At 37.1% G+C, this 25,621-nt stretch overlaps 1 protein-coding gene across 1 annotated transcript in view; it reads right to left on the bottom strand.

Annotated features, from left to right (window-relative positions):
- Positions 1 to 25,621, bottom strand: part of LOC145326160 (uncharacterized) — a 48,874-nt gene that overhangs the window by 7,860 nt on the left and 15,393 nt on the right. Inside the window, exons 8-25 of the mRNA XM_080169306.1 lie at positions 24,941 to 25,041; positions 22,009 to 22,084; positions 21,438 to 21,527; positions 20,696 to 20,792; positions 20,227 to 20,284; positions 19,907 to 19,984; positions 19,235 to 19,371; positions 18,617 to 18,961; positions 18,230 to 18,370; positions 17,653 to 17,754; positions 15,985 to 16,074; positions 15,109 to 15,267; positions 4,631 to 4,724; positions 3,942 to 4,043; positions 3,639 to 3,779; positions 3,333 to 3,428; positions 2,969 to 3,070; positions 1,754 to 1,799 (exon numbers count right to left, since the gene is read on the bottom strand). Of these exons, the coding sequence (XP_080025432.1) occupies positions 1,754 to 1,799; positions 2,969 to 3,070; positions 3,333 to 3,428; positions 3,639 to 3,779; positions 3,942 to 4,043; positions 4,631 to 4,724; positions 15,109 to 15,267; positions 15,985 to 16,074; positions 17,653 to 17,754; positions 18,230 to 18,370; positions 18,617 to 18,961; positions 19,235 to 19,371; positions 19,907 to 19,984; positions 20,227 to 20,284; positions 20,696 to 20,792; positions 21,438 to 21,527; positions 22,009 to 22,084; positions 24,941 to 25,041 (2,055 nt within the window). The remainder of the gene's footprint in view (positions 1 to 1,753; positions 1,800 to 2,968; positions 3,071 to 3,332; positions 3,429 to 3,638; positions 3,780 to 3,941; positions 4,044 to 4,630; positions 4,725 to 15,108; positions 15,268 to 15,984; positions 16,075 to 17,652; positions 17,755 to 18,229; positions 18,371 to 18,616; positions 18,962 to 19,234; positions 19,372 to 19,906; positions 19,985 to 20,226; positions 20,285 to 20,695; positions 20,793 to 21,437; positions 21,528 to 22,008; positions 22,085 to 24,940; positions 25,042 to 25,621) is intronic.

The following is a 25,621-nucleotide window of genomic DNA, read 5'->3' as shown; positions in this document are numbered from 1 at the left end:
GTAATGATGGAGCAGTCCTACCATTCTCAAATTTATAATTATTACAGTAGATATTATATCCTGCTAGACTGTTGATAAAGTGTTATAAAACTATCTAAGGGTTTCTTCAGGAATCACCTTAACTCAATTATAAAAGTATTTCCAAGACGATGGTCTTTGAATTAAAAGATTTGTAGTGTGTAACGCCAAATTTATGCATTCTATCTGTTCCTTGAGTACAAATAAACTAAAAATGAAACTGTCCTGATTAAAAAGAAGAATTATTCTGTTAAATAAGTTTAAAGTAAATTCAAAAAAAGTAAAATTTAATCATAATTTATAATCTTGAAAGAAAACTAAAATTAACAGAAGGTGTATCTCGCTATTTTATTAACGCTAGCCTGTGTGCCGTAAGGAGAGTTGTGAACTGATATGGCATTCTTTTCCGCTGAAACTTCTTTTGGTCCATGAGATGTTTTTATAAAGATATTATAGGGGAATGACTAATATTAATATATTTTCTTAGATTAAACTCTTCCTGTTATATACCAACCAAAAATTGTAATCTACACAAGGGATTTTTTTGTGCATCATCATTGAGGATGTACATCAATTTATCAGGCATTGTATTATCACATGTAGATTCTTGCTATTATTAGGAGTTTTTCAAGGTTCCGTTTATTTTATACTTTTTAAAAAAAATCTTGTATCTTCCTCTCTTAAACCTCAAAAACTTTTATTGTATTATCAATAAACTGAAAGTTTATTTTTACAGTTGCAAAAAAAGTTATACAAACTATTTCTTGCTACTTATGTGTTTTTAAAAAGTTGAACTGAGCTAAACAGAGATCAAAAAGATGGAAGTTATTTTTCTTAGGATAAAACAAACTTTTTTCATAACAATACATATAGGCACTTGTTTCATTAAGGTTAGTTTAACAAGTTTTAATGTGTTCAAAAGTAGTACAGCATGAAACAAAACTACTAAAATTAGTTTTAGCAGTTATTGTAATAAATATCTATGGCATAATAAGTAAAGTGCGTTTAATTTTTTGTTTTATAAATTAAATAGAAAACTAGGAAAATACAGTCATTGTGTTTGGGAGGGGACAAAGTGTCTGAAAAAAATGTGACGTCATAAAAATGAAGGATTAGAAGAGGAGAAGTGGGAAAAACGCTAAAAAAGAGATGGATAATCCCTTATTTTTAAGACGTCACATGGCTGATTTTTGACACTTTGTCCCCTCCCATGTACTCTGTCATTTGTAACTGTCCTAGTCATAGACATGTAGACTATATGACAGCAAAAGATTTAATTAAACATTTAGAAATAACTAACAACTCTGTAATTCACTTTCCATTTGATCATCAATGATTTTTGTTATCTTTGGATGTTGTAAATTGTGAAAATATTACATTTACTCTAAGATAAAGATATTTTCTAAATACTACATTTACTATAAGATAAAGATATTCTCTGATAATAGCAAAAAAACATCACACGGCCAGTAGGTATATACCATGAAGAGTAGAGCCCAATTAGTTCAATGGTTACTAAGATCTTAATCTGTAGACCGACAGACAGACAGACGTCGTTCTACTTTGTATTTTAGATAAGTTGATATTATAGTTTAGATTATTAAAACAGCCACATATTGTAGATTAGTATAATTATATGTGAATGTTAAGTTTTGTGTCATGACATTGATTTCTGTACTATTGGTATCAATCTCTAGAATGTCTATTAAATATTTATGCATGAAAGAAAACTAACCTCTGTATTGTTCTTTTGCTTGTATTCACACAGAACCCTGGCTCGCCTGAGAAATAAAAGATAAGTGTTTTAATTACTTTACTAGGAAATGTAATCATTTGTTTTGTCCACCGTTAAAAACTATATTAATCAATGGAGGAGAATTCACTTAGGTAATATTTTAAGGGGGGGGGGGTAAAATGGCGCGCGAAGCGCGCCGCAACTTTTTTTTACCCCCCCCAAAAAATTTTTACCCCGGGGGTAAAATTTGCTTGGGGGGGTAATTACCCCCCCTGAAATCTGTTGGCAGGGGTAAATTTAGTTTACCCCCCCCAAAATTTACCCCCGGGGTAAAATTTTTTGGGGGGGTAATTTAAATTTTATGAAATATATAGTATTAAAAATGCGCGCGAAGCGCGCAAAAACTTTTTTATTAGAGATTTTTTATTTTGGGGGGGGTAAAATGAAAAAATTTTGGGAGGGGGTAATCGCCCCATTACCCCCCCCCCACTTGGACGTCTATGGGTCCCGGGATGGTTTTTTCAAATTTTTTCTTGAATTTATGCCTTTGGATGATTTTTCTGTCCATTCTATACCCCTTTTAAAACAGCCGTTATTAGTTTATATAAGTACTAGCTATTTCGCCCCTAGAAGCCAATAGGGGCATAAGGTGGGAGGAGAAAAGTAGACCCCCTCCACATTCAATTTGATTTTTTTTTTAGGTACTAAGATATTTTTTTGTGGGACAGAGGGATCATTTTTAATGGGAGGGTGTGGATACTTTCCTAAAAAATAGTTAAAAACCTTTCTGGGACCAATAAGAAGCTTTATGGTAAAGGAGATTTGTTCAGCGGTTAGCTAGATCCTTCGCTACAGACAAAAAAAAAGCTTACTACTTTATATAATAGGATGAAAAACAAAGACATAAATTAGTGCCATTAAATACAATCTGTTTATTTTCATAGAAGCTTAGCTGAAATGTTAAATCATCCTTGTTTTTAGGATTCAGTGCATAGACAACAAAACAAGAATGTATAATAAGATTTCCATGTGTTCTAATATAGCGGGCTAAAATAAATATCCACCCCATACCCTCCCCTCCTACCTGAACCAACTAATCAATAAATGAGTTCCATGTTAGCAACTTAAATTGACGGCAATTTTTTATATGTCATAATTATCCACGTATATTCTACATCCATTAAAACAAGATTGTTGAAAATATCTTTACTGTACCTCATAGTAGCCATATTATGCAGGGAGTGTTGTCTACTGAGCATGCCATGTTGCTGGTTTTGCTGGTGGTAAGAGGATTGGGGAGCCGAGGACATGGGTACCCTGTGCAAAATTATTCGTTGTTATCATTTATATTCTCTTATTGTCCATCTGTTTTTTTTTTATTTAATTGGTTGGTTCATTTAGTTAAGTGTCCAAACGTTTCAACTAATAATTATAATTTAAAAAAGGGGTAGTTTTGTATACCATCATCGGTTATGTACATCAATTTATCGTTCAATTTAGCCCTTTAGATCCCTGGAAATGCATATTATCTGAATGAAATCAGGTTACTTTAAAATCATAAGATAAATTAGAATTGTACCTTGCGACGGATGCAGACCTATATGCTCCTTCATGGGGACCATTACCACCTCCGTGATGCCGATACTGGGACGGGGTGGGGGGCTGGGACGGTGACCTAAAAATGAATAAAAGTATCAATGTCTAGTATTATCTCGTAAACAGCAAGGCATTATTTTATACACTTAAATGAAATGTTACACTTTGAAATGATTATTTTCGCTTTATATTAAAACAGCTTCCCGCAAATATAAAATATACAATTATAAGACCATTTATTTTAATGCACCATTTTTAAAACAAGAAGCCACATAAAATGAAATTTTACCTGTAATGCGTTGCAGGGCTAGCGGTCATCGCCGTCGCCCCTCCTCCAGGTCCTGCCCTGTAGGGGGAGGAGGAGGGGGAGGGACGGGCAAGATGGTGCCCTCCTCCATTCCTGTAGGGGGGGCTAGTGAAAGGAGGTGATCTAAAAATAAAAATATTGATAGGCAGTTATATCTATATTATGTGGAAAATAACAATTGAAATTTATCTTTGATTTTCAGTTAATTTATCTATTTTTTGTCACTACATTTTTTTTGAGGGGGAGGGGGGGAGTCTGAGCACAATTATACAATGTAAAACTTACCTTGTGGGGGAAACACTAGCCCTTCTGTGGCGGGGAGTAGACGTGGGAGATGTGGGGGAGTAATACCGACTCTCTGGGGAGGGGGAGGCTGGTGGGTAATACCTAAAAAAAAGAATAATAATATAAAACACAAAGATAATACATCCAATAGAGGGGGGAGGGGGTTCTAAGGAAAATTTCGCTTTAGAGGGTGATGGTACCCTCCCCTAAAATAGTTATAAACTTTCCAGGGACCTATTAGAAGCTACCCTGTAAAGGAGAACCACATCTATTCAGCGGCTAGTGAAATCCAGACATCCTGTTATAGTAGAGGGGAAATTTAGGGAAAGTTAAGAGAGGTGAAGTTGATAAAAAATGAAATATTTGCACTTCTAGGAAAAATAGGGCCACCCAATCATTAAATACCGACAGACTTATATAGTGTAGCCTAAAAAGAAGAATATACTATAATACAGTTACAATTGATATAGAATATACCAGTATAATTTGACTTGAAAAAAATGTTGTCCATTTATGTTGTTAGCATTTATTGAACAGTTCATTAATCCAGTAGGAGGGAAAGGGAGGGGGTAGAGGAGTTTGATGGGGGCTATGGTTATTTTAGCCCGCTGCGAGGTTCACTTTATCAAAGAACATGAAAATCTGGTGTAATCCCAACATCCAAAGAATAATACATCCATTACAGTTACCTATTAGATATTCCACTAGGGCTGGATTCTGCTGAATATTTTCCAGAATCTTGACTACTTGAATCACTACTCTCAGAACCACATGATATTTTTCCTAAACAATAATCAAAATATACAAAACTATTGCTAATAAAATAACGATATTATACTGCATAATTAGTTTCATAATTTTAAATGCTTGTCTTGGATCAAATAACAATCTATTATGAGTATATATCCTATAACTTTTATTTCTGTTTCTGCAGACAACTGCCTATAAAATCACGCAATATATTCTCAAATGTTGATTCTATTTCAAAATTCTAAGTTGAAAGTTTAAATGAATAGCTTAATCGTAATCTATAATAAAAGTAATAAAACTATTACATAATAACAAGGATAAGTTGATTATTTTTAGTAAAGCTTGAAAAATAACTTAAAACATATTTATATTCCTTTATAGCACAGATAATTTCGAATCTTAATTACTATATAATTGACATATAAGAATGGGACATACTGAATTAGAGGCAGGTTGATAACGTTTTAAATGAAAATTCTGTCATTTGTTGGCTCAAAATTCTTTTACTCAAAACGTGATTTTGTTGTGCAATTATTGCTTTTTGCTTTTCAATTGGCATGCAGTCACTTGTCCAGGAGGTTTGATGCAATCAAATTTATAATTATTGAAATTATTATTTATGTATGATTTTATAAACAGTAAGCTACCAAGTTCCTTTCAAGGTACATGGCTTCTCCGTAATCAATTACATACCAGAAATCTTAGAAACGCTAATATGTTTGATGTCAAAAAACCGAAGTTTAAATCTATTGAAAGATTTCCTAAGTATCATTTCCAAGAATTATGGAATAACCATTGTAATAATGATTTATTAACCCACAATCAATCAAGAAAAAAAATTATTAAAAATCTAAAAGAATCTTTGTTATCAAGCTTAACTCTAGTGTGTAACAACCCATTATGTCAAGAATGTAGATAAATTTATATTTCTTTTCAATATTGTTTGAAATCTGATAAATTAATCAAAATCTATTTGTTGAATTATCTTTTAAAATTTCTATTATTGCAATAATGGTGTGAGACTTGTATGCCCTAATCAATCCTTCCTATTATCATTTTCCTCTCCAATATGATTTTATTTATTGCTCATTATCTTTTTTTTCTATTTTTTTTTGTCTTATTTATATGGCCTGTATGAAAACAATGTGTGAATACACATTACTGCATACCTTCTAGTTTTTAGGAAACTGCCATTTGGGAAGAAATTTTTTTTTTATAAATTAACTATATCAATAAAATTTGACTGTATATATAAAGGTATATAATATTCATTTAATTCATTTGTTATTATTTTTTTTTTTATTCTATGTATGTGTGGTATGCGGCAGCTCTGGACCATGCAGAAACCAAGACATTATAGTGATGCTACGCACCTAGTTAAATCCTGTTATTCTACAATTATGAAGCCACCTGAAAAGATGTCAGATAACGGTACTGATTTTATCCCTCAGTTGTCCGGCCAATGGAGGGAGGGGTGTTAACCCTCCCTCTCCCATCTTAAGCACCGGAACCTTCCCCTTCAACCACCAAGTTATCAGCACCACCTCAACCCTGAGGATAAAGGATCTAAACCTGCCCCCACACAGACTGTTGTTGTCACAAGTAATCATCAAACCTTCCCTCTTTAGTACCCAGACCTACCACTCAACCCCTCTATGCTTATCTACCTATTGTGCTGCTCCATGGGCTATCCTGCCTGCCCCAGACAGGGATAGCCATCTACCTAACCATTGCAATTATCTATGTTTTACTGTATGATTTATCTTTAACCATCTTTATTCCTAATCCATATGTATTTATATTATGGTTAACTGTATTCTTAATCCCCCCCACCCTTTCCAGGGATGGGGAATCATGATTGCCCAAACTGACTATTGTATATGTATTATAATGCTTTTATGTTATGATCATTTATTCCTATCCATGTAGTTATTGTTTGTTGTATATAACTTTAGTATCCTTTACACCTCCAATAAAGTGACAACTGAAATAGATGTTGATTCTTGTCTAGTGAATGCTAGAGAAGCATAGCTTCTCTATAGTAAGGTGTCCACGTCTGTTCACACTGCCGTAGTCTTTATTCGAACTCTGGTGTCTGCCATTTACCCTAGGCGGATACCACAATTTTGGTGACAGCTGTGTGAGATTACGGCGAACCACAAGTGTAGAGCAGACGCGCATCTGAGACGAAGGTACTCCCAGCAGTGAATCTGGCAAAACTGACGCAAGCAACCTGAATTACCCACCCTGGATAGCAAAGTTTAACTCTGCATCCGGCAGTTGTGGAAGCAAGACAGCGAAATTTGATGAATAACCGCGAGCAGCGCTGATATCTAACGGAGAATTGAGCGCCAAAAGGGCTGAAACAGGCCTGCGGACCGGCTGAAACAAGCCAAAGAAGTGTAAACGGCTGAAAATAGGCCAATTTTACTGCAAGAAATAGCAGGATCCGAACCAGTGGCGCTAGTAGGACGGGACATTCCCTGCCGCCATCAGCTGGATTTGGATAAGCGGCGCTAGCAGGACGGGACATTCCCTGCCGCCAATAGGCTGAAACATGCCACATAGCTGCAAGCTGCGAGCCAACATACGAGTGTAGTGCACCAGAACAGAGAAAAACTACGTCAACTCTAAGTGTCCTGAGAGGCTACAACGCAGCCACCCATCTAGAAAAACAGATATTATATTACAGTGCAAGGATTACCACCCTGGTGTTATGGCCAAACAATAGATTTATGAGCAAAGCTTGGCAAACAAATTGTTGTGTTGTGATAAATCTAAGAATAGAACAGGCTTGGATTATTGGGTATTGTGATAACAACTAAAAATAGGACAGAATTGGTAAACAAATTTGTTATGCAATTGTGATAAGGACAATAATAAAAGCTAGATGCAATATAAACAAGGACCCTGATACACAATCAAAATATCTCAAGCCCACAGCACAATAACAATACACCCCTTATTCTAGGGGAAGGGGAGGGACCCCCCTCTCCATTGAAGGCAAATACACTAGACTAAGTCCGTCTGTAGTGTGGGGCTAGCGATCGGACACACAGAGCGCCATTCACGGGTAGCGCAACAGAGTGCGGAAAATATCATAAATCTAACGGACGAAGCGGACCAATGAGAGAGCGAGTTGAGGGGTGAGAGCGCGTTTTCCCCGTGTGCGCGGATTTGACGGTGCGGACGCGCGCTGCAAGGACAGGAGATTTCACGCACACACACACACACACACACCCACACAGGAGAGGGGCCATTCTATAGCATACATCAGAGATATTTTTTTAGGAGAAAAACTTGCAAGCTCCTCCCTCCCTGTCTACAGTGTGATAAGGAAAACTAAACCAGTTCCTTGAACCCGCTCAGACCCTCAACATCTCCTAGCTCTGCCAACCCTACTTCAAAGCTGAGTGGTTAGTGAAACAAATATATGTATATATAAATACCCAAGTGATAAATAATGTTGTTTTTTTGTATCATGGGTACAATCAAGTGAATACTAACCTCACCAAACAACACTGGAAACTGATATGGTAACTGAACGAAAGTACGCCCACCCTGTGGACATAGCCTGACTTGCTGCCCCACACTGGGCAGTGGTGGTGTGTACCTGGACCATCGACCCTCATAGTAGTGAACTATATACAGAGGAAGCGTGATTTTTTTGGAGCAAGGAGGAAAAGCTAGCTAGCTCTGGGGATATTCCTATACACGTATATATATATATATGGGCGTGTAGCCATGTATATATATAGATAGCCTACCTATCCATATATCTACTAGTGGATACGCTCCTAGAGACATCTGTGGATGCCTAACATATTCCCTGTTACCTTTAAAGGGCGAATATAGCTAAGATCCGCTAGTTACCACAGAAATCAAGAGCTATACTGGAAAGGAGAACAACTCAGGCTCAACAGTTAAACAAGACGCTGGCACCAACAGACCAACACCCTGCTACTTATCATGGGGGCGCGCCAGCCACAGAAACTCTTGAGCCAGGAGGACCGAGCCTACGGCTACGTGGACTACCACCCTAATTACACAGCTATAGTATTTATACTAGGGGTGAGCCGGCTCGAACCTCCTTGCGGCGCGGCTACTCTACTCTGCTTCTATATCTACAAGATACTACTTCTGTTATTACTTTGGCCGACGGTGTTGAGTACAGTGAACATCAAACACATGCCAGGTCACAGACCCCTGGTCCCTGAGATGCCCTTGTCTGGAAGGGTGACTGAATGTCCGCTGCACAGCTCCTGTTCAGTTGGTGCTCAACGTACGAGAAATAGCAATACTGGACTGGGGGTTGCTGAACCTGTAGGTGTCCTCCTGGGGGTGTTGAACGATGCAACTGAGCCTAATGAGAAGGTGACAAGCTTCAGAGACCTAGTGGCCAGCCCCAAGATGGACACTACTCCCAGAACTGAGATTTCAAAGGGGCCCAGCCCTAGGGCCAGTACCACCTGTTTCTGGGGTGGAAAGGTCCTCCCTGGCACTGGCCTCACCAATCTGGAGGATGGGGAGCTGTCCCAGGGGAATAGGCTCTTCACCCAGATGCCCGACGCGTACCTGGGGGTGGGGGAGCCGCCACCCAAGCCTCCCTGGGAGCCCCCAGGCATGGAACGACTGGGGACCGGCCTAAGGATGGGGACTGGTGACCTGCTGCAGTGGAAGACTTTACCCAGCACGGAGGGAACAGGGTTGACCAGCAGCAGTGAGGCTGTTCCCCCACACTCCAAGACCAGATGCCGCTACTCTGTTGAACCACTGCACATGTCCCAGCCAAGTTCCCCCATGCTGCTGAAGATGGAGGCCCACCAGGATGCAGAGCTCCAACTAGGAAAGTCAATAAGAAGGCCACCCCTTGCCAAGACCAGAACCACCGCAGGGGCTCCCCACCAGCAGCTGACGGAGCCTGGCAGGGACGCAATACTAGCTGGCAACTCTGGCCCAACTCAGGTGGCTACCAACAGTCTGCTGACAGTCCGGAATACAGTTCAGGCTACCATCAGTATGGCATCTTCTGGGCCTTGCTGGTCCACCTGTGGGTACCTGTCCACACACTGGCCACAGGTACCCCCCAGAGGTCATAGCCCCCTTTCCGACTGGCACCATCAACAGCCTTTGCTACCAACCACCTGGCATACCCAGAGGCAGGATCCCTCATGTGGAGAAGCACCTGCAGAAGCTAAGGCCGAGGCTGGCCTCGCCACCCAGGGGAGGAGAGCCGCTGTTGGATGGAAGGAACCTGTGTGTATGGGGAGGAGGCTGAATGTAACCAAGGAGCCACCACAAGCAGCCCAGCACCGCCTGACCCCTAGTAGGGGAGACCCTGTTTGTCAGCTGGTGCCCCAACTGGAGGAGGAGAGACCTGGCAGGTTGATACACCCTGGGGAAGCCGGCCTGATGGGACCCAGCTGGACGAAGGGGCGCTGCCGCTTCAACGGCCACACAGACGCCAAGTGTAGAACCGGTTGGGACCGGGCAATGAAGAAACACCAGGCCGCCCAACAACCTGCAGGCAACCAGTCTGCCACCCAGGTCCACCTGGAGGGAGATGCCCAGCCGTCACCCCAACTAGCTGCCGCCGCTGGGGCCGCGGCTACCCAGGAGTCTGTGTCTCAGATTGGGACCATGGTGGCCAGGATCAACGTGCTGGGAGGAGCGGCTGAACCCAACCGGGTTGGCCTGGACCTCAGCCGCAACCACAGGGGACCGGTGTCCGTAACCCCTGTCACCCCCAGCAAGAGCCGAGGGGCGCTACCCAGCGCCACCGGGACGGTGTACGGGGAGGCCCTGGCGGCCGCCGAGTGGGAGAGGCAAGAGGCGCTAGCCAGCGAGTCTGAGTCGATGTATGGGACGCCAACCGGCGTCGCCACCTGGAAGGAACGAGAGGTGCTTCCCTGCACCACCAAGCTGATGTCTGGGGCGACAACCGTCGCCGCCACCTGTGAAGACTGGGGGGTGCTATCCAGCGCCCCACGCTGGTGCCTGGGGCGACAACCGTCGCCGCCACCGAGAGACCTGGACCCCTGTGAAGACTGGGGGGTGCTATCCAGCGCCCCCACACTGGTGCCTGGGGCGACAACCGTCGCCGCCACCGAGATACCTGGACCCCGGAATGAACCCGCAGCCCCAGAGGAAGGGGTGACACCCGTCACCCCCAGCCAGCCAGAGCCCCCAGCCAGCAGGGAGAGTCCAGCTGTCCCTCACCCTCAACTGCATCCAGCTGTCTACCTCCCTCAACCAAGCCAGGGTAATTGTATTGCACTGGTGTACCAGGACGTTTGGGCTGGGCCAAACTTGCCTGCGCCCCCTGCATCTGCCCCAGGAGCCAGGGTATCAGCCATGACCAGCCAAACTGAAGAAGCTTTGACCGCTGCCTGGGGAGTAACACAACTAGATGCGCCAAGTGCCGAGCCTAACCATAGAAGTAGAGGATCCCCAACAATTATGTCTACCCAAGATGGAGACAATGTGCCTGGACCCCTTCAGGCTAGGGGAGGAAATCCGGAGCCTTGTGCCTCCAGTCCACTAGCAGTAGTGTCCGTGGATGGGCCTGTCTCCCAGCCAACTAGAGCGGAGCCACCCTTGCAGATCCAAGACAGCCTCCGGCATCAAGGGTGGACTGTTACCTTTCCCTACCCCGCAGGTCGGGTTGCCATGCACCACCCTGCCAATGTCCAGAATGAGCCTGAAGGAGGCAACGCTCCTACAGTATGGCAACCACCACCTGCCCGCATTGACAGAGACCCTGGAAGCCAAATGAACCTGACCAGCCCCGAGGGCGAAGAAACTGCGCCTGCATCCAGTAGCCAGCCTGCCAGCAGCAAGGTGATCAACACGATGGAGACCACCAGCCCAGTGGAGAAACCTGCAGAGGTGTCCACCAGGAGGCTGTTGGTCCAAGCCCCCTCAGGTGCTGTGCCACCCCTGGAGGTTGCCAGGGTGGCCTCAGAGGTACACATCCAACGGCCAGAAGATCCAACAGGACCAGCTACTCCAGCAGATATAGCCGATTCCGTTAGACCTGGGGAGGGCTGGAGTCCACCACCGTCCAGCAACTGGTATCCTGGCGGACCCATTCCACAAGGACAACAAACTGAAGGCCGCCACCACTGTCGGAAGTCTGGCGGTGCAGACAACCCCTCCAGCCTTCCGAGGGGAGAGTTGTGGTATGCGGCAGCTCTGGACCATGCAGAAACCAAGACATTATAGTGATGCTACGCACCTAGTTAAATCCTGTTATTCTACAATTATGAAGCCACCTGAAAAGATGTCAGATAACGGTACTGATTTTATCCCTCAGTTGTCCGGCCAATGGAGGGAGGGGTGTTAACCCTCCCTCTCCCATCTTAAGCACCGGAACCTTCCCCTTCAACCACCAAGTTATCAGCACCACCTCAACCCTGAGGATAAAGGATCTAAACCTGCCCCCACACAGACTGTTGTTGTCACAAGTAATCATCAAACCTTCCCTCTTTAGTACCCAGACCTACCACTCAACCCCTCTATGCTTATCTACCTATTGTGCTGCTCCATGGGCTATCCTGCCTGCCCCAGACAGGGATAGCCATCTACCTAACCATTGCAATTATCTATGTTTTACTGTATGATTTATCTTTAACCATCTTTATTCCTAATCCATATGTATTTATATTATGGTTAACTGTATTCTTAATCCCCCCCACCCTTTCCAGGGATGGGGAATCATGATTGCCCAAACTGACTATTGTATATGTATTATAATGCTTTTATGTTATGATCATTTATTCCTATCCATGTAGTTATTGTTTGTTGTATATAACTTTAGTATCCTTTACACCTCCAATAAAGTGACAACTGAAATAGATGTTGATTCTTGTCTAGTGAATGCTAGAGAAGCATAGCTTCTCTATAGTAAGGTGTCCACGTCTGTTCACACTGCCGTAGTCTTTATTCGAACTCTGGTGTCTGCCATTTACCCTAGGCGGATACCACATATGTACACCCAAGCACATATCATTTTCGAAAAGTATATACTTTCCGGAAGCCAATCTTTATGAGGAAGGTATTTTTAGAAAGGGTAAAATGTGTAGAAAACACCCATGTAAATTAGAAAATCCGCAGAAATCATTTTTAAAAGTTATTGGCAAACATTTGCAATGTTAATTTGCAAAATTAATTTTATGCCCCTAAATGACATATTCTTAAATAAATCTTTTATTAAAGTTTATTATCTTTGAGTTTAGGACATGCTTAAGACGTAAAAAATATTTTCAGTGTTACTTTTTTCGCCCTACATGTGAAAAAAGGCATTTCTCACATTTTATTATAGAAAATTGCATATAAACAAAGTAATTATTTTTTTCTACAGTCAACACAAAAATTGGCATAAAATCTTTCATTTTAAATGTAAAAGTCAGATAAAGAATCCTTTTTAGAGCAAATATAGTGCAAAAAGTAACCAAGACGTTTTAGCAAAGTATGAATATCTAATGAAATAGATACTTTTAAATTTTGATATACATATCAGATAAAAATATATAAAAAAAGAGATCAAAACTATAAAACAAGGTATATATTTTTTTCACTCTGTCACTGAATAAAGAGCATTTTTAGGTTTGATTTTAACCAATGCAGCACTTAAACACTCATTTTTCAAGGTAAATAAACAAAATAAATGCTATTATACAATTAAGTCAGTTTAATAATACAGTAAGCCTTTTTGTAGCAATTTTTTTTTGTTGAAATTATTCTTTATTTCTATAATAAATTGTATTAAAATCTAATGGTTTGAAAATTCGTAATTAAGAACTTCATTTTTACACTGTTTTGACATATAAATTACAAAGAAAAAGATTAAATCCTTTAAGGTTGAATAATACTTTATATATTTACATAATAAAAACATTAAAATTGTTAAAGATTAAAAAAAAAGATAAAAATAAGTAATTTTTAAAATCATTTTGTGTCGTCTTCTTAAACTATTTCCCCTTTTATATTTTAGTCTGGTAGAATTCATAATTATAAATAACCTTTATTGAGCATATATATGTTTTATTGAAATTAATTATAAAAATGTAAAACATTTTTTGATTGATTTAATATTAACAATTCACCTAACATTTTGTTATTTTACTTTTTTTTGAAACTCTTTTATTCTTATTAATAATTCTATTTAACACAAAAAGCTCATAGGGAGTTGATAACCTTTATTTCTTGCTTTGTATTCTAATCAGGTATTTTATTTGACTAAATTTTTTAAAACTATACAGCATGCATGTTTGTGTCAATAATGAAGAAATTACGGGTTTTTATGTACAAAAAGTTGTTTTAAAGCAAGAAAAAAAATATAATCTTTCTAGTAACTAATATACAATTTCGTAGTTTTATATATGTCTGTATTTTGGTTTCTAAAAAAAGGACTATACCAACAAACATGCATGCATGAAAATTAGTTTCAATATTCGTATTAAACAGGAAAAAGAAACTAAGTCATTATTGTTTGTTATTTTTGGTGTAAGGTTTTTTTTAATGAAACTTTTTTGGATCTCGTGAATTCGATTTCTGCGGATTTTCTGGTTGCCAGAAATGAAATCTACACATCTTTTATAGCTAGATGGCATTTGTCTGGTTAAGATTGGATAAAAAATTCTTTGGTTGGTTAAATTCAATAAGTGTGCAAGAATAATAAATCTAGTCTAATCTAATCTATAATCTTAGTAGATATTTTAGCAGTTTAATTTTAACATTGGATTGTTTAGATATAAGACCCCCTCTCCCCCACACCCTATTATTATAAGAATAATTATGACAAGAAGCAAAAACAAATTCATATTTAATATACGTACAAAAATATCTCATGTGACACATACCAAGAATATACCAGAATTCATTTAATCTAGCCAAGTTTTAATGAAAATTATAAAACTTTCAAGTTTAATGAAATTAGTTTAGTCAAAATTTGTCTCATATAATCTCATTTTCAAAACTCGACAAAATTATTGTTGAAAAAAAAATTTATAATGCATTTAAGTTGGTTTTATTGCACTTTGCGTCAGAACTTAGGGATCGGCATCCGCATTTGGCCTCACATCTTCAAAGCTCCTGTAGACTAGTCCTACTTTGGGGTAAAGTGCGTTTTTTTAGTTTTAACATATATCAGGGAAGGACCTTTATGGGGGAGGGGGGGGGGAAGTTGACTACACGACTCTGGCCCCAAAATGTATGAACAAACTACATTTTACCCATTCCATAAAATTTTTACACCTAAGTGTTTTTTACCATTATTAAACCTCTAGGCTTTAACTCATAAAAATTTTAACATTTACCAACCAAAATGTGAGTTTTTAACAACCCAAAAAATAAATAATGGGGGGGAGGGGAAGGAAAAGGGGGGCGACCTCGATGCTAGAAATACGCTACAAACCTGGAGGGATGGCTGTTCTTAGCTCCTGTTTTCCCTGGTGATGTTGTTGTTGTGGCTGGTGCAGATGTTGCTGTGGTTGGCTGGAGCTACTCTGCTGAGCCTGTGGCTGGGATTGGCTGGAATGACCGCTCTTTTCGCCTCCAACTACTTGTGGATGACCTTTTAAAGAAAATTCAATGTTTAGACTACTAGAGGCTATGCCCCATTTGAGTTAATGAATGGACTGTCTGGGAGGGGAGGGGGGGATATGACCCAGAAAGTTGTATTAATTTTACGATCAATTTCTCTTTTGAGAATAAATTTACCCTTCTCAAAAGTGGTTATAAACCTTCCCCGGACCAATAAGAAGCTTCAGGAGAACCTTATCGATTCAGTGGCTACGTATATCCTTTACACCCTAAGATATAGACATCCTGTTACTTTTAATTAAGGATGAATGGAATGGTTTGTTAAATCTTCAATTACTTTACAGGACTTTACATAAGGCAGGTAGAGAAAAATAGCTGAAATCTTCAGCATTAATCCTAATATAAAGTACGAAGGTATTTTTGTCCATAGCTTAAGATGTCGCTAACTGCTAAACCAATAAGGTTGTCATTTGCAGTGAATATTCTTATATGTCCAGTGTTTATAACTATTTTGGGGGAGAGTAACACCACCTTCAAAAGTGAAATTTTAATTGCCCATAGAAAAAATGACCATCTCACCCAGTTTTAGATTTTTTAAAGCAAAATTAAAAATGGGTATAGGGCTCGACTTCCCCTCCCCCACTTCAAGTGCTCCCAGAGGCTAGGCCGTTAGTTTTTCTATCTATTTTGTTTATATTTCTTCCTTATAAAACGTGTTAAAAATCCATAAATTTTATAAAATATTCACCTGTTTCTTTTACCGTTGTTTTAGAATAAGAGGATTTTTTGTTTATTGTACCATTCAGAGGCGTAGATGAGTTACTACTTGATAGTGTACCTAAAATAATGGATATGTGTGTGGCTTCACAGATTTATCAAAACACTTTTTAATTATAAAAATAAAATAAAAATGTATATTCCCTTACTTAAATTTAGTATAACTAAATATATCCCTAATTAGTAACTTGGACAAATAAGAACACTTTGTAGTAACAATCCATCTTGGTTATTGGTTAGAAAGTGTACACATTTGATATCATTTTTATAATTAAGCAATAAATAGTTATATTTCTTAGATAAAGCTATCCTTTGAAAATTATATCACTTGTATTTGAATCATATGTATGTGACAAAATATAAACAAAAATCTTCGTCCGCTAAAAAATGCTTTTTAAGTTTAACGGATTATTGTGTACAGCCCACATGGGTAATAAATACAGTGTGTTTTTTATGAGAACTTTTTTGAAAGCAATTTGACCCCACTTATAGTTATCAGAATTTAATGAATAATGGCTTAAATTCTTCGTTTTTTATAACCATTTATAGAACATCAAAAAAATATTTCAGCTTATATTAAAAAAGTAGAGTAAAATAAAAAATTCAAAACCTAGGTGTCAACATCTAAAAATGGTTTTAGCGCATTTTTCTCATGCTCAAATCTTCTACCCTTTGCAAGAATGGCTGCAAAACGCTTCAAAGTTGAGATACGGAGTTAAAAATTAATACAGATACTTTTGCGGACAGTTACTAGAACATATTAAAATTTAAAGGCCATATCTCAACCAGGGAGGGAGTACTGGCCTCCAAAGTGGACTACTAAAAATCCATTTTTTTTCTTGCAAAGGGTAGAAGATTTGAGCTTAAGAAAAATGCGCTAAAACCTTTTTTAGATGTTGACACCTAAGTTTTGAATTTTTTATTTTACTGTACTTTTTAAATAAAAACTGAAATATTTTTTTGATGTTCTAAAAATGGTTATAAAAAACAAAGAAAATAAGCCGTTAATCATTAAATTCTGATAACTATAAGTGGGGTAAAATTGCTTTCAAAAAAGTTTTCATAAAAAAAACACATTGTATTAGATTTTTTTTTTTTAGGTAAAATGCATGACTGGAAAACTGACTGGCGCTAGGTGTAGAGAAGACTTTGACAAAAGATATTTTGGATATCAATCTTTGGCCTTATATGTTTAAGTTGAAATATGCAGAAGAGCCAAACACCTGCAAATTGCTGAGAAATTGTTTACACCGCCATGGTACCGTTATCTGTTGATCTTTTAATGGCCTGGCGCTAGGAGCCAGTAGAGAAAGAGAGATAAATTTTGCACATATATTAAAGTAACTTTTTAGATCAGCAGATAAATTATATTCCAAAAAGTGGATGCTGTGAGTATTGGTGCAAAAAATATGACATAACAAAAAAAATTAGCCAATGAGAGGCCACTATAAATTTTACCATTGGTCAATAACGGCCTCTCATTGGCTAATTTTTTTTGTTACGTCATATTTTTTGCACCAATACTCACAGCATCCAAAAAGTGTATTTTGAGTAACTAAATTTATTTCTCTTATAAGATACCATAGTCTAAAGGAGGTAGGACACATGTGAGTTGTAATTCAGTCTGTATAGTGTATACCTGTAGAAGGCCTGTAATCTTTAACTGGACTTGGTGCATTATTGGGAAGGGTTTGACTGGCCTGCTTAGATTGTATACCATAGTACTCGCTGTTTTCAATACCTGCCACAAAATTAGAACTGACATTTAGAATTTAGTGAAATTATTGGTACTCCAATATAAAGATTTGTATTATAAAAATCTGCCTATACTTTACAATTCTATACAATATGAACTGAATTATCTACAACCTAAAACTTTTATTACGTGTTCCAACATCATAAATAAATATAAATAAATTTAAAAATGGTTCCTACTACTGCTGTGTCAGGTGCACGACATAAATAGTTAGAGCAAGGGGGAATGTCTTGACCCATAAAGAGACGAAACTCATTACCATGCATAGGTAGGACTTCTTGGCCAATGGTCGTTCAATAAAGAGTTAGTTTTATGTTGGATGTTACAAAATCTGATATCCTTGGGTGAGTATCGCATGCCATTAAAAGCGGATAATGCTTTGGATCCTCTAGATGATGATTTATAAATCGAAGGAGAATCTCGCCCTTATGAGGTAAGGTACGATTAGTTAAAATCTTACAGATAGGTATGGTATGTCTCTCCAGCCTGTCCCTGGACTGCGACCTCCTACTCCTGCTTCCCGCTGGCACCATAGCTATTGGTCTTTGTCCACTTCTAGCTCCTGTGTGCACAGCTGACGGTGTACTTGGGGTGCGAGGTCCTGAAACAATACAATCATATTATATAAATTAGTAAGGGTTTTTCCCTCAAACTTAAGCTTTCAATAATATCTAAACTGATTGAGTTCTCCAGGTCCCGGGATGGTTTTGGGCGATTTATTTTTTATTCAAGCCTATGACTGGTTAAGACAAATTTTGCGGTTTTCTTTGCTGGTAGTTTAATACTAACTTCTATAACTTAAAGGTACTTCTAGGGTAGCTTCGCTACTATTAATTTAAATATAAACCTGAATCAATCATTTGTTGGCTGCCACCAGCTAAACCACGTGGTCCCATGACAGCTGAGCCTTTACGCGGCTGCTGTGACGTCATACCAGCCTTGTTTTGTGACGTCATACCATTTGATGGCTGTTGTTGTGGTCCCATAACAGCTGACGGAGAGTTTTGTTGCGTCATAACAGCTGATTGCTGGTGCTGTGACGTCATAACAGCTGATTGATGCACTTGTGAAGTCATGATATGATTGCTTGCGCCATTATTTGGCCTTGTGGCCGGTAGATGGTGTTTCATGGCTGGTTTAGCTGCCGGCTCTAACAGCCTGCCTGATACCAGTCCAGGCTCCTCATTTTCACCTGGAATTTATATTTCAAAAGTTTTAATTTTCTTGTTGTATAAAATGCTTGATATGGTTATTTTGTTCCGAAGTTGGGGTTCGAAGTAGCGGACAGACTTAGTTGAAGAGTAGCTGTGCGACCCATAATAATGATTATTAAATCATCTTGTATATAGAACCTCTGTGTTATTTGGGATTGAAGCGAAGCCTTTCTACCGTTAAACTGAGTAACGTCCGTCCTTCGTGTTCTGCCGCTCGCGCTTGACACGCTAGATGTTTACTATAATTGTACCTGAGTTATCCTCTCTGTTATTATTAATCCGTGGTGTCCCAATAATGGTTGTGTCCCTGGGGGGTTCATATGTGTGGAGGCGGGGAGGTTTCTTGGGCCGGGCGGGTGGATCCTGGTGGAGGAACCCAAGATCTGACCTAAACAAAATTATAAATGTGTAAATTGTTATAAATTATGTTAAACTTTAGAAGCAAGATGCAATTTTACTGAATTTTGATTAGGTTCAGCATTTCTTAGTGTGTATTCAACCCAGTAAATTTTAAAATATAAAATTAAATGTTTTTAAACTTCAAGTTAAAATTGAAAAAATATAGGAAATGTCGTCTTCGTAAGAAAATCTACTAAAAATGAAAAAAACCTTGAATAAGAGTATAATTTATGAAAATTGGTTGATGGTTTAAATAAAAAATATAATTATTGTCCTTTCGTGAACAAACAAACAAATCACATTAAACGATTAAAAATTATTTTCTAATGCTTGTAGCCAAAGTAAAATTAAATATCAGACAAAAAAAATTTAAATGGACAGAGCAAAGTACTAACACACAGCCAAACTTTTTGAAGACCATGAAAATAACTAGATAGAGCATTATAAGGAACTATATGCTTGTTTTTCAAATTGGTATAATAGAACTTTATTCTAGTTTATATAACTATCTACATAGTCTATACCTGGATCTGCCAGCGTCTACCAGATGACCAAGTGATGAAAAATGCTTTGCCCTGCTTAGGCTTCCACTTTCATATTGCCTTAAAATTAAAATGTAGACAATTAATTTTTGTAGTTGCGAAATGCTGAAAAGAACAAAGTTGCTCACAAATATAAGTTCAGTAGCATGCAATTGCTACTTTCTTTCAAATTCAAGGGGCGGATCTATATGCTTGACTAGGTACTTTGAGGGAAACTACCAGATTGCTTTATCATTCTCTGTAAGAACCTTCTTAAAAGAATTAAAAAGTTGTCGCAAATATAGGTATTTTATATATTTTACCTTGCATGTCCCATTCCAATAGTTGAAGAGTTAGGAATAGATTCTGGTTTGATTGCACCTTAATGATTAAGTCATTAATTTTCATAGGATTTTTATTAGCCAAGACTTTTAATTAACACATTAACATTTTTTGATAACATTTATAAGTGTTTTAAATAGCTTTCCACAGATATCAAAATGTAAAATTATAGGAATAAAACCATTTTCATATTGGAAGAAAACTGGATGTCATATGGTGCAATACATAGTTATGCAGTGCTGCTAAGAACTAGTTCTAATCCAGCGGATATTAATCGGTTTTTAAGCTATACTAGATAGTTTGTTACTTGAACAATCTATTTTATGTCGTCTTATTTTTATATTTTTTAAATAAATTTTATCTTCAGACATTTTTCTCATTAGTAAATGGTGGAAGTTAGAAGAACTAGGTTTATAATAATTCCCACTATTCCTGACTTCATTTTTGTACCTGGTCGTTTAGTTCCTGTCTGATGTTGAGCAATAAATAACTGAACTCCTTCCTCTATATCGCTTGTCTCAAGTACTTTCCGCGTGTCCTCATATGCCTAAACAATTGCATTGTTAAAATTTCAAAGTTTAATGATAGTTATGAGAGCAGCGTATTATAAAAAGCTTTCCGCTGATGTTAAAATCAAATACAGATTAAAACCAGTTTTGATAGCCCCGAAGGGCCGAAGGCCCAGCAACCAAAACTTGTATTAATGTTATGATTTTTAATTTTCTATAACTATACAAGATTTTTCAGAATGGACGAGAACAAGATCTAATTCAGTGGATATCAATCTGTTTCGAAGCCATTCTATAAATAAGTCACTTGTCTAGAAAGTCAAAATTTACAGAATAAATCAATTGTCCCTAATATTTTTCTTGTGTCCACATAAGCCTTGAAATGATATGTTGCTACAAAGTTTAAAAATACAACTTACTCTTTTACGTAGTTGCAATAGTTTATTTTTGCACTTCAGAGAATTTAATAATACTTTTTAGGGTTCTTGTAATTTTTTATGGATGATTTATCTTAGGAGGGTGGAGGTACCCTCACCAAAAATAGTTATAAACCTTCTCAGAATCTATAAGAAGCTACACAGTAGTAAAGGAAAACCATATCGGCTCATCGGTTATCTCGATAGTTTTGCACAAACAGACACACATATGGACATACTGTTAATCTGATAAAATGTAGGTCATACCTCATCATCTGTGACACAGACACTGGATAAAATATTGGAAAGCTTCCATATTGAGTCTCTTAGTAGGGTCAATCGAGTTGTCTCTAACTCCTAAAAAATTATTCATCTAAAAGACAGAAATAAAAAAATTGTAAATTGAAAAAGCCACTCAAAAATCAGACATGTGACGTCATAAAAATGAGGGAGATAAGAGGAGAAGTGGGAAAGAAAACCCCTATAAAAGGGTTAGATAATCACTCATTTTTATGACGTTATATGTTTGATTTTGAGTGACTTTCTCCATTTACCTAAAATTTTATGTAAATAAATTATTAATTGCCATCTATGAACAAATTATGGTCAAAGGAAGAGCATAAACATAAAAATTTTGGTTAGAAAGATGAATATAGTAAAAAAATCTCTGACAGACAAACGTACCAAGTCAGTCATACTTGATGCTCTTTCGTACAGGGAATCTTCACAAAAAAAGTCGTCCATCTTTATCTGAGAAAATCACAAAGAATTACAGACTGCTGGACGAACAGACAGACAAAAAGAATTAGAGAAGCTTCACTAATAAAAATGTGAAAACCTGAAATATTTCAGCTGTTGATTCAGTTTCTTTCTCCCAGAGCTCCTTCACCTCTTGGAGGTAATCTACAGAACCTCTGAAAATAAAGTTGTTGTTGTAATCTATTCACAAAACCTATCATAAAGCTTTTTTTTATTTATGACCATTGCCAATAGGTCTGTGAGTTCATTTCGTTCTTTTTCGTTGCTTAACTCAGAGAGAGAGAGAAGTTACAATGGGCTGTTTATTACACTGTCCTCAAAGTTTATGATAACATTTTCTTATTTGTTGGCTTAATATCTTTGGAGACCACAGTCAAAATTGAGTATGTGGGATCATAAAGTTGAGTGTTCAAACTTCTCAACCACTAATTTTAATCTACTAAACGGGTAATTTTGTGTATCGTCATTCAGGATTAAATCAATTTATCGGTCATTGTATTATCCCTGTAGATCCCTGGCTTAATCAGTACATTTAAAAGTACTGTGATTTAAAAGTATAAAAATAATAAAGAAACTTTGATCAAATAATTCTTTTCCTATTTCAATGTAGGGCATTCAAGAACTTTCAGTAAATATAAAATACTAAGAATCCAAGATTATTTAAACTTTTCAAAGGTAATAATTTTACATTTGAAGATTCTTAAAATTCGAAATCCTTACAAATGCTAGAAATTAAATTTTCTTTTAAATTTTAATCCTAAATTTTATAACATGCACTAACTAACTCTATCTTTAACCATAACACTATGTTCCAGCGAGTGACAAATAATCGTTTTTTACATTTTGGAAAATACACTTTTAAACAATTGTTTAGTAATATACACAAGTTTTTGGAAATAAAGCCGAAAGAATTAGCTCTTTACTATGAAAAATAAGAATTTCATGTGTAATTATACCAGAGGTATGGAATTAAGTTCCTTTTCATCATTGTTAACAACTATTTTTAAGGTAAACTAAACTACAATTCAAATCAGTGTGGACCCTTTATTTTTAAAGCTATTTTTAAGTATTATATATTTTTGGAATCAGTATGTAATAATTTATACGTTTAGCCTTTAAAAGAAGTCAAATCTCCAATTTTTGATGTAATTGTAGATGGTTTTCTTAGCATACCCGATTTCTGTAAAATAGACAATTTTCTTCTAATGAAAATTTTACGTTTGGTTCCAGATCTCGTAAGCGCAAAAGAGCGCAAGCAAATCCTCTTACATGGTGATATTAGATGTATGTATAATATCAGAGAACTTTACCCTGTGTATGCGAAAGTATGCGAAGTTTGTTTTTTTAAGCCCTAAAAATACTGGGTCTATCAAAAAATAACAATTTTTTTAGATATAAAAGTAATTTATTTTCTACTTATTTAAAACACATATTCATTTAAACTAAAAGTAAAGAAAAGTTTTAAATAAAGATTATCCCTAAATGTCTAGGCTCTTATCTGAACCATTTTACCTTTTTTATTGGGGGGGGGGGGGGGAATGCCCCACTTATATCCACATCTGAACCTATTAAAGCTAGAAGTTTAAAAAATTTTATGTCGTTTCCTAATTCAAATATATATTCTTATTTAATTCGTTAGCATTATTTACTCCCTTCACCCTTTCATTAAACAACCTTATTCCAAAGGTGCTTTCATACTTATTAAAAAAAGACAAGTAGAATTTGTATTGTTTAAGATAGAAAATGCTTCCTTTCAAGTAAATTGAAAATAAAATAAAAGTATTACATATCAGAGATTTATAGGGATTAGACAATGACCAAGAAATTGATGTACATTCCCAATGCTAATACACAAAATTGCCTCTTCTATAAATTACAATTAGTGATTGAAACGTTTGGACACTCAATTAATAAACTAACCAATCAAAATTCAATAAAAGTCCAGCAAATTGTTATGCCTACAAATAAGAAAACGCTATTTGGTGAATTTGGGGACTATTATAATAAACAGCACATTGTCCCCTTCCTCCCTACATATACACACAGAAAATAAATAAGAAATAGGCTCATCTGTATGTCAACTTTGGATTAGAAATCGTAAAATATAAATTTCGGCGACAGCGGTCGGCGGGAAAACAGCGGGAGATTTTCATATGATTTCCGTAGGTCATACATACTTGTTAGAAAAGCTTATGTTTAAAATTTGAAGTCTATAGGTCAAAAATTGCGGTCTCAAGAGCTGTTTAAATATTTCTGAGGGATCAGGACCTGCAGGATCATACCTGGACCCTAAAATTGACTTAAACACTTAAATTTGATATTGGTATGTACTGGTATAGGATATTTTAGTATTTGGTAACTTAAAATGCTTAGTTTAAGGCAAACAAAATATTTTTGCTCTTTACCTGTATGACCCTGCCAGGTTTGCTGGCATCCTGTGCCAGCCAGGATGGAGATATTTAAAATTTCGCCATTATATTGAAAGATATATTGATACTTATTGCTATTTAAATAAAATTTCTTAAAAATTCTAAAATATACACTCTCTATGATTTTTTGTCATTTCTTGGCTTTTCTGGAACACGGTGCATAAGAATAGTTTGCCTAGCTTATTATCTAATTTTTAGAAAGAATCTTTTAATAATACAACTGACTGAAAAATGCTTTGTATGTAAGCTGTTCCAGGTTATTCAAACAATTCTTTCCCTAGCTACATTTATTTTCTTCCTCTAGCAATGCTCCACATGTTTAATGTCCATAGCAGCTAATAAACGTATTACTTATAAGCTTATAAGCTGTCTCATTTGAATCCATACTACTTCTAGCTTTGTTGTGAATAGCAGCTGTTATAATCAACTACCTGTTATATGTCTTAACTGACTCACAGATGCTTAGCAGCCATTATACTGAACTATCTATGTATCTATCTAAACGCTGTCTAGGCTGATTCTATAATACTTCGAGCTTTAATGTGTCTAGCAGCTGTTTAACTGATCTATCTTATAATCTACCTGTAAGCTGTCTCAGCTGACTCCATGCTGCTTCTAGCCTTGCTATGCCTGGCAGCAGCTTTATCTGCTCCCCCACTTTCTTCACCTCCTCGTGCTACCTCCTAAAATACGAAGAAAATATTTAGTATCTTCTTTGGAAGGGTTATTTCTAGAGTGATATGAAGCCCTGCTATCAGATAAAGAATTCAGACCACTAAAAACTAAAATCTGAATATACTTGAATTTACCCTAACCATACCAATAAATGAAATTTAAATATCTGAATTATAAACATGGAAACACCCTAACAAGAAAAACTTAATTTTGAGACAACCTAACCAATGGGAGGTGCCTGTCTATTTAACCCCTAAAGTTATTATCATGATCTACATTTCTTATTTGCATTAATATTTACATCTCAAAGTTAGTATCTTTTTACATAAGAGGTATAGGACAAGTGTTTTAATTCTTTGGAGGTTTTCACGTCTACCCATATTGAATGGCTCCTGTAAAAAATTACTTTTATTACACCTTCCCCTTCTATAAAAGATATTATTATCAAAACCCTTTACATCACCTTGAGACTAGGGAGTAAGGTATAAATAAATCAAGAGTAATGCGATTTGAGAGAAAAAATTCTATAAATAAAAACTACTTTTCAAACAAACTTTGGTTAATAAATATGCCAATATTTATATTTAT

This window comes from Acartia tonsa, chromosome 8, assembly GCF_053477335.1.
Source record: "Acartia tonsa isolate MP-2025a chromosome 8, ASM5347733v1, whole genome shotgun sequence".
Taxonomy (NCBI): domain Eukaryota; kingdom Metazoa; phylum Arthropoda; class Copepoda; order Calanoida; family Acartiidae; genus Acartia; species Acartia tonsa.
Note: the sequence above shows the minus strand (reverse complement) of the source record. Positions and strands in the feature narration are given on the sequence as shown.